This window comes from Perca flavescens, chromosome 17 (genome assembly GCF_004354835.1).
Source record: "Perca flavescens isolate YP-PL-M2 chromosome 17, PFLA_1.0, whole genome shotgun sequence".
Taxonomy (NCBI): domain Eukaryota; kingdom Metazoa; phylum Chordata; class Actinopteri; order Perciformes; family Percidae; genus Perca; species Perca flavescens.
In genome coordinates this window covers 10168559-10182992 of record NC_041347.1, presented here as the reverse complement: position 1 = coordinate 10182992, position 14434 = coordinate 10168559, and the positions used below count along the sequence as shown (strand labels likewise).

General features: G+C 38.7%; 1 protein-coding gene across 1 annotated transcript; it reads right to left on the bottom strand.

Annotated features, from left to right (window-relative positions):
* Positions 1–56: 56 nt before the first annotated feature.
* Positions 57–14033, bottom strand: pik3ap1 (phosphoinositide-3-kinase adaptor protein 1). Its single transcript, XM_028604371.1, has 17 exons — positions 13770–14033; positions 12518–12922; positions 11015–11247; positions 10720–10864; positions 10488–10630; positions 10267–10399; positions 9793–9989; positions 9485–9662; positions 9331–9390; positions 8965–9213; positions 8809–8865; positions 6383–6576; positions 6213–6285; positions 5826–5993; positions 3640–3710; positions 2765–2865; positions 57–580 (listed from the first exon to the last, which is right to left on the bottom strand). Exons 1-17 carry the CDS (start codon positions 13798–13800, stop codon positions 463–465), a joined length of 2556 nt encoding a protein of 851 aa, XP_028460172.1. The 5' UTR covers positions 13801–14033; the 3' UTR covers positions 57–462.
* Between the last annotated feature and the right edge of the window lie 401 nt (positions 14034–14434).

The following is a 14434-nucleotide window of genomic DNA, read 5'->3' as shown; positions in this document are numbered from 1 at the left end:
ACATATCATAATTAAGATTTCAATTTCTTATAACAAAGAGAACTACAATACTATAATGACTTTTTATTATATTATTTTTATTATATATATATATATTGTTTTTATTATACTTTATAATTGCCACAGTTAAATCTTTATATGTTCCAGGGTTATTACAGTTCAAGGTTTTAACATTAAAACCACACCTACACACACACACCTGCACGCACACACCTACACGCACACACACCTACACACACACACACACACACACATACAAAACACACAGAAATATTATGGGAATTGAATTACTCTGTTAGGGACACTGATACATACAATTAATAAAAGGAAAACACACAAAATGAAAAAAAACTGTCTCTCTGTGTGTATTCATCTTGCTTAATCCTGTTTTTGTAACTCTTCCATCCCTCTTAAAATACTCCTAACTTTAGAAACTTAACCCAGCAAAAGTGAACGTGTCGATCACCGCAGGCGGCGAGGTATGGGAGGTGCTGATGAGTTTGTGTGTCTCTGAGTAGGTCTTTGAGGAAGTGCTCGAGTCGGGCAGGATGAGTAGCGCTCATTCATCTTCTCTGGCACCCTACAAGAAACAGTATGTAGTAATACACAGTGAATTGTAGGTAAACTGTCACCTCCAAATCACGATCATCAACAACAAAACATAGCAGAAGCAATAATCACATATACATCCAGACTTTAAAACTAGTGTTCCATGCAGTATACTGTGCCATTTCTTTATCCCAGAAATCCACACTAAACAATTCAAACTTTACTAAATCCTTGGTAAACAAATAATTGGATTATTCACTGGTTATCTGTGTGATTGTGATAACAATGTGTCACAAATAAAAAGGCTGTAATGTTTTTAATGCTTTATTAAGCCGACTATTTCACCCATATAAGTCATTGAAATAGAACAGAAATGCTAATCACTGTAAAACCTAGAAATACAGATACTTTATCTTCCTTTCACGTTCTGAGAGGGAGACTGCGCAGTCTCTATAAACAAATGTGTTCTGTCAGCTTTCACATCCATTTGAACAAATCTAAGAGTTTGTACTGAAATCAATATAATAAATGAATTCCCAATTTTAACACATTTAAATGTGTGACTGGGTAGTAAAAGGTAACTTAAGCACAACAAATCACATGAATTCCGCTCACGTCAAAAGCTCAAATGGTGGTTACTGGTACCCTGCTAAGCTAGTTAGCTTTAGGAGTTTAATTGTGGGGTTTTCTAAATCATTATCGGATTAGTTACCGCCTTATTTAGTTATGTGGAGTAACAAACTGAGTAACCAAGATGTCCATTAATCAAAATTGACATTTTTCAAATTACAGATAGTGTAGGGGGAAATCTGTAAATTTAGCTGTAGTTTTAGCTACAGTAAGCTAGCAGTGGCTATCTCACCAGCTAGCTCTCATTTCATACAGTTCTTGTTTTGTCTAGTTGGCTATTCTGAAGGTTTGTGTGATGACAAGTTCTTCCGTCCACAGATTACCTAACCTGAGTGCAGTTACTGTGGTTTGGTTTTTAGTTCTGTTTTGTAGTAACTGAACATTACTGTTTTCGCAGATATTATACATTCCTATGGCATACTAATTTTCAAAAAGACAAAGATTCTAGTCTTCAAGTCAATCATCTTAAATAAAAATGTCATTACGGCATTTTGCCTTTGTAGGGCAACATACTGACCCGATAATTTGAATCTCCTTTGGCACATGAAAAGGTATATCATACTTGTGTCATGTTGTGTTGCGTCACGTTGGATATCCTATCGTATCGATGGTTTGGTATCATATGGTATCGGTCACGCTGTGCTGCGTTTATTTACTCGTTGTGTATAATATTGTATCCCATCACAGCTGAGAAAATTAATGAGGCAAACAAAAACACCCAAAATCCCCTCAATCACTCTATCATCAGTGTTAACTTTCAGCTGAACTCACTAGTTCATCCACACAGTCTCAACAAAAATCTATAGAACACACACTTATCAATAAGATCTGACAGTGCCATGAGATTAGCAAGAAACCCACTCAGTTTTACCACACTACAGTATTTGCAGAACCTCAAACTTTCTTTCCACGGTGTCATGTAGGTGTTCATTTCCCTTTGTCATTATTATGACACCTTAGCCTACATTTATTTAAGAAACATTACTAAGTTATGATAAGTTTAGAGACAGAAAACAAGTAAGATTCTTCATGCACAAACGGCAACATGAACAAGAAAGACGATATATACAGTAGCCTACGTTATAATACAATAGATCAAATATGTTCCATAGCTGAAGAAAATAAGATAACACGATCAGACTGCGGAGTTTCTGAAAGTTACAGGAATTCAGTGCAGTTATAGTTAACAATCAAACCACTTTTAGGGTCACTTTGATCTGAGCTTTCATTTTAAAATGTTCTCACTATGTGCTCTCTCGCCTCTGGGTAGATATTTTTATTTTTACACAGAATCAACATCAACGCCTTCGCCGCCTTCTCACTTTTGGCTTCCTCCCCGCACAGCTGTGAATCATTGGTGGGGGAGCATTTCCTCTCTCAGTCATCACTGCCTGTAGATTCATTATTGGCCTCTGTTTGTTTCCGTCACACGTCCACACACTATTAGATTTGCTATTAGGCATTGCATAGTTGCAATACGATACATTTGCTACTTTGTATTGTTTTATATACAATTGTATTGAACTATATTGCATTGTTCTGCATTGTAACATCAGTAAACTCAATCATTGGTCTTTAAACTGACCTTCCTGGGATCCGTGGAGGAATCCTGGGTGGAGCAGTGAGGGATGCAGCTTCAGACTGCCGTGGAGGTCGTGGTGGAGGAGGGACACCTTCTATCGTGTCCTTTTGGGGAAAAAAAACAAAACAAAAAAAATTAAATGTATACTGTGACGACACCGAAAACACATTTTGACAAACCCAACATTCCACTTTGCTCCACATCTGAAACAAAGTCAGTAAATCAGTTACTGGAGCAACGGAAACCTACTTCGGAATCCACAACTTTGTTGATAATTGATGAATTGCCTAAGTAATATTTCAAGCAGAAAAGCCAAACACTCTCTAGTTCTATATTTTAAGGTGTGAGTACTTGATCTTGTGTGACACTAAGCTGAAAATCCTTTGGTATTAGACTGATGGTTGGACCAAAACGGGCAGTTTGAAGATAACACCTTGGGCTTTAGGGAAATTTTGCATAGGTATCTACCTTTATCAGATTTAAGACTCTTAGGATATGAGTAGGGTTTTCAGTAAGAGTGTCAAAAGAAAGCATCACAGCTCTGACTACACTATGACAAGTGATTCCTGAGAAACCATTAAGCAATAAGTGCAAAAACAATGAGTGCCAAACAAGAAAAGAAGAAGAAAAACATGGATCCTGCAGTTTGAGTCTTTTCAAACCTTTAAACTATAAGTAGCTCTTGTAAGTATTTTAGGAACTGAAGTAGCCGGTGACTACAGAATGAAACTGTCATGCGTGTCAAGTGCAGGACCACAAGAGAAAGTGAAGGTTCAGTTTGGTTTACAGACAGTAATACAGCAATACCAGACTGATGTTAAAAAGGAGTTAAGTCTATGTGAAGATTGTTGTACAGAATGTTGTTATTTGGGGATCACCTCAAACTCAGGCTCTGTCCCGCTGCTGTAGCTAATGGTGCTGTGAGTGCTGAGTCTGTTGCTCTCAGTACCTGAAGGAAAGAAAAAACGGGTTAAAGAAAAGACAGGATTTCAAGTGTGTGAGAGGTTCGTGCTTGTGGTGAATTGTGGTGCAAGACCACTTTGCTAAATGTGGAAAAAAATGTTTTTATTTTTGAGTCTCACAACAAAGACGTTACAGTTGTATAACATGACTGCAGGGAGAGATATCAGAGCGAGATTAAACAGAGAACTATGAGAATCATGAGGCTGTCTGCAAATTCTTCAAACTTCTCAACATATCAGTGCATATATGCATTTGAAAGCATGGTGTTTGTGCTTTTCCAATATTTATATGCACTTTCTGAAAATGCTACGAAGTACAGGAAATTAAAGTAATAGTTATTTCATAAAACCTACATATATAACCAAAATGCATACTAAAGAGCAGTTCAATGTCCGAACTATTCTAAACTAGCTTGCTTGAAAACAACATAAACATAAAAGGAGTGAAAACTCCAACAAAAACAACAAATATAACTTAAACATGCAATGACTGTTAAGGATTGATTAATTATCTGATAAGAGGCTGCCAGATCTTCTTAAAAGTCGGTCTTTAACAAACTAGGCTTATTTGTCAAACAGTAATCTGACTATGGGCCTTTTTTCTTTTAAATTAGGCTGTAAGAGAGGGATTGTTGTATATCTCAAAGTGTAATCTGAGACAACTCACACTTTTAAAATACAATATGGGCCAATATAAGTATTTCAGGGACATTTTAAAATGTCAGATCAGTTTTCTTTTAAAGGACGAAACATTCAAGTTAATCTGAGACAATGGCTCCTCTGGGATTTGTTTTACCCGTTCTTTCTCCCATATGAGCTCATTTGCATTCAGAGGGAGGGTTAACAGATCTTAACATCTCAAATACATCATAGAAATAGGGCACCACCAATTTAGCAGGACTCGTTTGTAAGTCAGGACATCTGTCAAGATCAGAGGCTGAACCATTTCTACAAAATTGACGATGTTGTTTCTTATGTGCAGGAATTCCAAGTTACTTGGAAAACAAATCTACGTTTATTCTTGCAACTGAGAAACAGCCCTATCAGGTTCAGGTCCCCAAACAGAATAAGGAAGCTATGGCTTGTTTAGTGTTGTGAAACAAAGTTATGAGAAATGTAAAAGAGGCAAACCAAAACGGTCTCTGACTCGTAATGAGATGGCCACCATTATCGTGACTATCACCATTTGCTTTAGACAAGGGTAGGCACTTTCAAACGTGCTTTACCTCCTGCAATATATTATTTTGTATGAAGTCGGAAGAAATGTATTTATTGACAAACAGCGCTCTAGTAGCTATATGAAAAAAAAACATCCCTTAGTCAAGACCCTTCACTCTACTACTTAATGTAGTTTTGGATTATTCCACTGTTATACCATTATACACATTTTACATCCTGCTACCCAAGATGCAACTGAAACAAAGAGGAAGATTCAAGCTGTTTCATAAAAAACTTCAACAGCTGCAAATGTTGCTGCTTCCAATATTACCATTGCCCCCAAGTTCCACTATGTGAGGGAGTATTATTTTCTCCTCCTGCATCCTTTATAAGTTTCTTTATCTTATGGCTGCTACAGTAGTCCCTCCTTACTTTTTTTTTTTTTTTGCGCTAACTAATGAGACACATAAAATTATGGGCTGTCTCATAAACAGCTATTTCCTTTGCCCGCTTGCCTGGGTTATGTGGAGGCAGGACCCTAAACAGCAAGCAGGTGCATGGACAGGTCACCAGTCCGTCACACGGCAAAGGTCACTCACATTTTAAAGAGTCTACATGGCCTCTGACGTAACAGTACATGTAATTGGAAAGTGGGAAGAAAGCCACGCAAACACAAGGAGAAAGAGCTGAGAACCTACACTTTGGTCCTTGTTTAGTTACAGTTCTGACCATTGACTACTTTTTTGGGGGGGTTGTTTTTAAACCTTTATTTATTCAGGGATGGTTCACTGAGAGGCAACCTCTCTTTTGCAGGAACGCCCCGATCACATTCACACGGTTCCACATTCATACCTGGAAGCTGCCCGGTACAACCACAGTATGATCTGCTGGCCACTGAGCAGCTCCAAACCAACAACTAACAACAAAAAAGCATTAGGACTCACTGGAGGTGCTGGACGTGCTACCGGTCTTCCAGGTGCCTCTCTGGATACTCTGAGTCACTGGAGGAGGGGCCGCCACCACTCTGGGAGCCGGCTCATACACAGAGCACTCTAACGTCACATTAGAGCCCCAGTATAAGTTCCTCTGCAGCGGAGCACTTATCTCATAATCTTAAAATGGGGGAGAACACATCAAATATTAGCTTTTTTTTCTTTCAAACAACAGGATGTGTTTTTCCGCTATATGCTGCCCATAATTTAATCCTTTCTTAACTGTAATATACGTTTATAGACTGTTCATTGTGGAGATATATTTAAGCTGCATTAGACCCATTTGATTCATAATAAATAAAATAAATATTTCAATGATAAATAGTCAAAATATTCTACCGAGCTCCTTTCCTGTCTTCTCTCTCTCTTTGTGACGTCTGGTGATGCTTTCTCGTAATTTCTTTAGATTTTCCTGAAGAACAACAAAAACAGCACACACATACGTTAGATCTATTTCCTGACCACGAATCAGCACCTGACAGACCATAATGTTTGTATAGTTGATCCACCTGCTGATAGCGTATGGAGCTGGACCTCCGCTCATGGTCATACTGCCAGGCCTTGAACTCTTGGACAGCTTCATCCACGGTAATTTCCCCCACCTTGACCCTCTCCTGCAGAGATATGAGCTGTCTCTGTCCAGGTGTCTTCATCCCAGCGTAGGGGTCATAAACAGGAGAGAGGGGGCGCGACACAGACTGAGCTGGATGGGCGGAAAAGTTTGTCATTTAACAAAAACAGAGGAGGTATCAAATATCGTTTCCACTTTGCATTATGTCATGCCTAGTAACTACAAAAAGACAACGTGAAGTCAAAATAAAAGGGTGTTTTCTTTTGGGATTGTTTTAAGTTGTACAGCGGTTTCTTGTAGAAAGCTGGTGTGCTTATCGGCAGAACTAAGCTCCTCGGTTCAATAGGCAGAGTCAGGGAGAGCACTGATGTGTGAAGCACAGTATTTAAAAATCTATCTGACATATTCATATGACAGAAAAGAGCCTAACTAGCCTACCGAAATAACTACAGTATAGCATATTGTATAGTGGCTAGAAACTATTTGAATTCAGAACCTAAAGGGTGTGTCCGCTAAAACAAAATTTAAATTAGTGCTCATAGTATCTCCTCTCTTACATTAGTTGCACAGCAAATGCAAAAGGCTACATTTTATTTTCATTTACTGTTTATAAGAAATGAGGTGAACGTGCAAAAAAGGCCCACATGCAATTAAAAATGTTGAAATATTTAAACCTAGGGGTTATGTTTTCATGCTAATCGTTTTAGCCCAAACCGCTAATTAGCTTATAACGCCGTCGTCGGGGCACGAGGAAAGTAAAAAGAAATGATCGTTATCGGGCCCCCTCCGAAAAGCTTTTAGTAGCTTATTTCACGCGGCTTATATATGATCATTGAACCTTGTGGGATTGTGTTTGATGATACATTGATGACGTGTGAAATAAACGTGGTTATTATTAAAAAAAAAAAAAAAAATATTTCTATACCACTAACAAGACTCAAAATACGTCGTGTTTGAGCTATGTTACTGGTTACTGGTCGCGACTGCTTTCCCAAGATGGCGCCCGCCTGCATACGTGAACGGTACTGTCTTTATAATCTATCTTTTTAATAAACTGTCAAAGTTTAAAACCTTTACAAAGTTCTCAATGCTTCGGTTTACATGTAGGGACCCTCATTATGCTACCGTGGAAGTGTGGTGCTATTTTGAGTCTTGTTAGTGGTATAGAAATAGCGATTTCTTTTTACTTTCCTCGTGCCCCGACGAATAGTGGTATTAGCTAATTAGCGGTTTGGGCTAAAACTGGTCACATTCAAAACATATCACAGAGAACGGTCGACTCTGTAATCATTTGTTATCAACCCCTAGGTTCATTTTGTGTCGGATTTCTCCTTTAAATATGGAGGAGAGTCTGGCTAATCCACATAGCATTCCGGGATGGGAGAAAAACGTGCTGTAGTTTATTGGCATTTCTTTAAACCAATCACAATCGTCTTGGGTGGCGCCAAGTGCCGAGCGGAGCAACAGTGCCTCTGCAAAATAGCCTCAGGAAGGAACTTGTTTAGGTGGAACACGTGTATGTTCAAAAGTTGTTTCAGTCGTCCAACAGAAAACTCAGATTGGACAGATAGTCTAGCTAGCTGTCTGGATTTACCCTGCAGAGATCTGAGGAGCAGTTAACCATAGTCCTCAGAAATCCACCGGAGTTTAGAATGTCAACACAAGGAAAGCCCAAGATAACGGATATCCGGCCTAAATGAGTGAAATCCGTCAACAGAGCAATCCCGGAAGTGGAACGTTGTGGACATAGACTATAGTTAAATTAAATTAAATTAAATGATATACTAAATTAAATGATATACTGCTGGGTAGCTCAACTTATAATATCATATCATAATGTATTAGTTGATTTATATTTTGTATTTATAATCTGAATCTGTAAAGCAACTAGAAACCAAAGCTGTCGGATAAATGTAGAGGAGTAAAAAGTATAACTTTGCCTCCAAAATGCAGTGAAGTAACATACTATGGAAATACTGAAGTGAAGTAAAGGTACCTCAAATTTGTACAGAAGTTGAATAAATGTACGTACCTACATTCCACTACTGATTTGACAGAGTTAAGATTTAAGGATTGTGTATGCCATACGTACTCTCACAAGTGATTTATGAACAAACACACTGAAGTACTGAATAAACAGACAATGTAACATTGGTGTCATTGGAATATCATAGGTAATGTTGAAAAATCAACAATGTGTAGTAAAGTTCTAGGCCTCTTCCATTAACCTTTTTAGTATTTTACAAAATCCCCCAAAAAATGTTCCTTACTGAGGTTGAACGCAACCAAGGAGATTAATAACAGTTTTACGATGATCTTATCAACTTGAAATGTAAAAACAGACTTGAGAACAGAAAAGAATACCTGCAGGATATCCCATTTCCATGGTTTTACTCTGGGGCGTAGCTTTATCTGAAAATACTGTCAGAGATATATTGAGTTATCTTTTTTTTTAAGCTTGGGGAACAGTTTTATGAAATCTAAACATTTTTGGGGAAAGAGAAAAAGACCGCTCAATACCTCTAGAGATGTAGGTCATAGGCTTTTCAGGGTCAGACTCGGACTCAGGTCTGGGGATGGGGGCTGGTGGACGGTTCTGGATCGCTGGGTTATAAGTGTCGTTTCCATCCACAGTATCATAGATATCCTCTGGGCAGAGGTTGTATGGATCCTCCTCTTCTTCAATTTGATCTAAGTCATTATCTTTTTCCTCTTCCTCACTTTGAAGTTGCCCATTGTTGTCCTGGTTTACACTGACATGGTGTTTTGCTGAAGGACACAATATAACCGCACTATATTATATATATATATATATACACTTTACTATATTATACATGTTGCAATTTAAGGTCATTTCTTCAGTTATTCAAATATATCAAGGTATACCTTGGAAGAACGTCCTAAGCATAGCTTCCTCAGGCTCGTCTACTGCGGTCATCACCTCATCTGAAAAAAACATCAGAATCAGAAACAGTTTGACCATCATTTTTGTAGTCGTCACCATTTTAAGGACCAATAAATGAAATCATGTTAATCTTACATATTTCCTCTGCACATTCAGGGTTGATCCCCACCATTGACTCATATATGTCCTCCGAGCAACCAGAGTACTTCATCATGATATTATCAGAGGCCGTTGACATCGTCTCATAAATCTCTACATCCTCTTCTGTGTTGATGGAGTCCTCAATGTGAGACTTGAGCATGTCTGCTGTCGCCTAGATTTATCAGAACAAAAGAGACAGGCAGACAGTGAGTAAAAAGATATGCAAAAGAAAATATGCAACACATTGTTGGATGCTGCATGCAAATAAAAAAAAAAAAAAAAGCTTTCATCACTGGACTTACAACAAATTCATCCATGAACTGTCTGAGATCAGAGAAGCCACTCTTCTCTGCCAGCTTGTTTGGGTAGTCTCCATACTTGTTCATCACGCTGTAAGCCTGCAGAGCCCCAGGACACTGAAGGAGAATGGTGGTCAGCTTCTTCAGGCCGTATTTAGCAGCAAAGTGGAGCAGCGTGGGAAGCTCCTCGTTGCGCTGACCTGAAGTTCCAAAAAAGCAATCGGATGAAACAATTCCTATGACTGTATGTTGACTCCCGAAAGCTGCTTTCAATCTGAGAGGTTTCATCGTAATAAATCAAACAGGCAATGCAGATGTGGATCAAATATGCTTTCAAATGCTTCCAGATATGTTCTCGTGATACATTTGCAACAACGGCACATCTGCCTCCAACTTTGGGAAAGTTTTTGGGGAATGCCCCAAAATAAATCAGCTTTCGCAACTAATAGAACAAGAAATCAGAGTTTTTGTACTCACATGACGCCATATTGTCTACTTCAATCTGTCTGATTCCAAACAGCTGAAGACTAGTTGCAGGCATTCTGGACTTTAACGAGTCAGTTAGCATTTTGTCCAGCGACTCAGTTGCATTGGACGTCAAGTTGAAGGCCTGAAAGTACAAAATGACATGCATGAAGAGCCTGAAGAGCTTTTAACAGTAGCAAAACAACACTTTATTATATGACATAATGTCTTACCTGGCAGAGGAAGTTAACAGGATCAGTAGCATTTTCAAGATACCGACTGACTTCTCCCATATTGGTATAGTATGTAACAGACCTCAAGCTGACACAGCATTGGTCAGTGTACATGGTGAGTGATACCACTCCAGCAGGCATCTCTAGTGGGAGAAAAGAAAATACGGTGATTTCAGATTCAAGTCTCTTCCCATTAACACTGAAAAAAAAAAAACTTCCTGGTGATACTTACCAGGTGCAGTAACACTTATAGTGTATTCATTCTCCACAGTGCCTGGGACCCTTTTTGCAAGTACATTTTCAGATGAAAACTCTACCTCTGGTACTGACCAATCATCTACTTTATGCGTAAAAATGATAAAAACTCTCTCCTGTTCCTTAAAAAAAAAAATAGGGAAAATAGAATTAATATAGCTTCCAAGTAATTATTTTCAACTAGGAGTTTACTAGTTAATTTCTAGAAAACAAGTGTTGATACTACTGTAATATGACCTGATGTTTTTATGATGTCATTACTTCAGTCTTACCCCACACAGAACTCTGTTTGGTTGTACGGTGAGACAAGTGAGGTGCGTGGGTGTAAAAAGTCCCGTGCTCACTGCTTCTTCATCCTTCACGACAGTTTCTTGTTGCTCTTCTGACACCAGTTCCTCGGTTTCATCAAGGGTGAGATTTTCCATAGAAGATGCTGCTGGGATGTGCAACTCTGCTGCAGCTACAGCTACAGCTTCGCTCTCATATTCGGCCTCCATTTGTCTGCCTTTGAATAATAAAAAAAAAAAAGCAAAGATGTTATTATCAAAAATTAATCAATCACTCTTCGATGTGAACCTTAATATTCTACATACTATATTCATTCAGGGAGTCCTAAAGACTAAAAGTTTATGCACAAAATAAACATTTTCTCAGTTGATAGTTTCAGTTCTATATGCTGAAAGTTTGAGGTATCCACATACGAACCTTCTGTGACCACCTTGTAGACACAACACAATGAAGATACAGAATTTAATTTGCGGTTTTAAAACCATATGATAAACCACAGCCATCTCTGTGAACCTGCTCTGTGAACAGTTTTCACACGGACAATCGAGATGTTCTTCTTCAAACATTTCTTGTCAGATCTTGACCACCAGATATAGTACAATATGTAAGGTAATATATTAAGGCAGGGGTGTCAAACTCAGTTTCCCTAAGGGCCACACTGGAAAATGAGAATCACATCGAGGGCCAGACATGTAGAAATTATTGTGTTTATTTAAGAGAAAAAGTCAAATATTTTGAGTGTATTATTGCATGTCTCATATACTGTAGTCTTCTCACTAACATTTTGGGCCTCATAAAACCCCAAAAAAGTTTCGCAAAAAAGTTCCTCAGCCAGCGACAAATACGTTGAAAAAAAGTTGGAAAAGGCCCGAAAAAAAAGCGTCAAAATTGTCTGAAGAAATTAACAAAAACATCAGAAAGTGCCAAAAACATCGGAAAAAGCGGCAAAAACTTCAGAGAAAGTGGCAAAACATTGAGTAAAGCATCAAAACCGTTAAAACAAAGTGCCTAAAGCATTGAAAAAAGCGCATAAACTGCCGGAAAAGGTGTCAACATTGCAGAAAAAAAAAAACACCAAAAATGTACAAAAAAAACCCACCAAAAACTTTGGAAAAAGCGACAAAAACTAGGTAGCCCTTAATTTATTGTGAACTTAAATTGAAATGCGGGCCGGATCAAAACCTGAGAGGGGCCGGATTTGGCCCTCGGGCCTTGAGTTTGACACATGCGTATTGAGGTAAGTGAGATAATATGTCTTTTTGTAATTTCGGGTGAACTGACTCTTTGATTATGTTTGCTCTTTGGGCCTCGAAGCAGCTTATCTGAATTTCAAAAAGTTGTAACCTATTAGGAAAAAGCTTCAGAAATACAGTTTAGGTATAATAATAACACCACCAAAGTGTTAGGTCTTTGAAGGCACAAAAAAATTAAAATAACTGAAATAATAACATAATAATGATAAAAAAGGGTGATTAAGTTTTGCGTACTGTCAGCGATGGACTCCAAAATGGTGGAAACGTAGACCGCAGGATCGTCGTCGGCGTAGAGTTTTCTCCAGCTCGGCCAGTCTTCGAAGCACTCCGCCAGGACATCATCCTCTGGCAAGCCGAAGAGCAGCGCCACCACTCTATGTGGAGGATAAAGGAGTCTCTGAAGTGCTCCCTGCAGTTCGGGGTCACACAGCATGTCCAGGATTTCTCCCGTGAGGAGCAGCACAATGCACTTGCAGCTTTGGAAATATTCAAAGTCACATCCGTAGAGATGTTCAGCTGGGTTGACTGCATTCAGCGAAATAGAACTTTTGCGGAATTGTTTGGAGGATTGCAAGATCTGCTGCAAATATGTTGCCCATTCCGTTGCCTCAGCTGTGTGCAGAATTAACAGCTCACATGCTGAAAGAGATGTGGCCGAAAGACAGAATACGTCAGTGTGATTAGAATGTACAGTGCATGCATTCAAAACACTCTCCAAATTGCCTAGCCAAAGCATAAAACTGGAAAATAATAATCATTAGTTCCTTAAACGCTGCTGACCCAGCATAACCACGTGAAATGAATCACAATCCTGTAATCGGCTCAAACATTGCACTGATGATATGACACTGATGATATTATGTGTTGGTCTCCATGTTGCAGCAGGTAATGTTTGACGTGGAAATGCTCCACAACATACCAGCTGTCCGGCTGTGAAATGCCAAGGTCACTGTGGTTACAGAATGAATGTCCGATTTGTTTGATTTTTTTCAGTGCCGAGCCAACAAGGAGTTGTGCAAACATTGCACTGTGTCAACAGTGGTCAGAGTAATTTTGTTTGACTCATTACAGTGTTTAATCAGGTCAAGTTCACCTCTGTACATGTTAACTGGGAAAGAAACCCAACACAACTATTTCCCCTTCATCACGGTTCCCACTGACGACAGGGCCGAGAAGACTTGCCATCTTTTTCTTAATGGACCGATGACACGATTCAAATTTAGACGTGTGGGAAATTCTTAAATAACCGACATTAATTTAACCCGACAGGAAGGCTAAGGTGCTTGCTTCCTCTTTTATTTCATAAGCTCAGAAAAAACATGAAAGATCAGTTAAATAAAGTCCAATTAAATAAACATATTTCAAAAGAAAAGATAAAACATTTTAAAAGAGTAATCCATATTGTATAAAAAGATTGCTTTCTTTTGGGTATATTTTTACCACCTGAAACGGACTAAAAAGACGGTAGAAGATATGTCATATTTACCTGATTTAACACTCGAGATGGGTTCTTCCATGGTCAAAAAGTGCAGGAAATCACCCCATAAGATGCATCGTTTGCCAAAATATGTCCCTTTGGTTTGTCAAGCTTACTCTTCAACTGAAACTAAATTAGCTTTCACCAGCTACAGCACTTTGCTCAGTTGTATTAATAGCAACGCTTAGTTTCCTGATTTTGGTTACACTGCCCACTTCCTGAAACAGTTGAAGAAGTGAGAAAATGCGCTGCAGTGGTGTCATGTCGTACAACAATGTCTTTGATTACACATACCCTTGGCTGTTTTTCATTAGTCATTTGTAGATAGTACGTAGATCATTTAGAGGGTGTGTGACACACACACAAAAAAGGGGTAGTTAACGGAGATACTGTGTTGAACCTTGAGACATGCATGCCCAGACCTTGATGTAGAAAACAGGTTCATCCAAAGCCTCTAGTCGTTATGTAGGAAACACTTTAGATACAATTTTGCTCTGTTTTCAAACATAACACACACACACACACACACACACACACACACAGTTCACCGTCATATGCTTCTTCTGTTTTTTCACTTCCTTAACAAGGTGCGATGTATCCAAAGTTTCACAGTCAGAGTGATATTGTGAGACTATATCTCAAATAATGTGCTTATCTCAAAACAACACTGACCC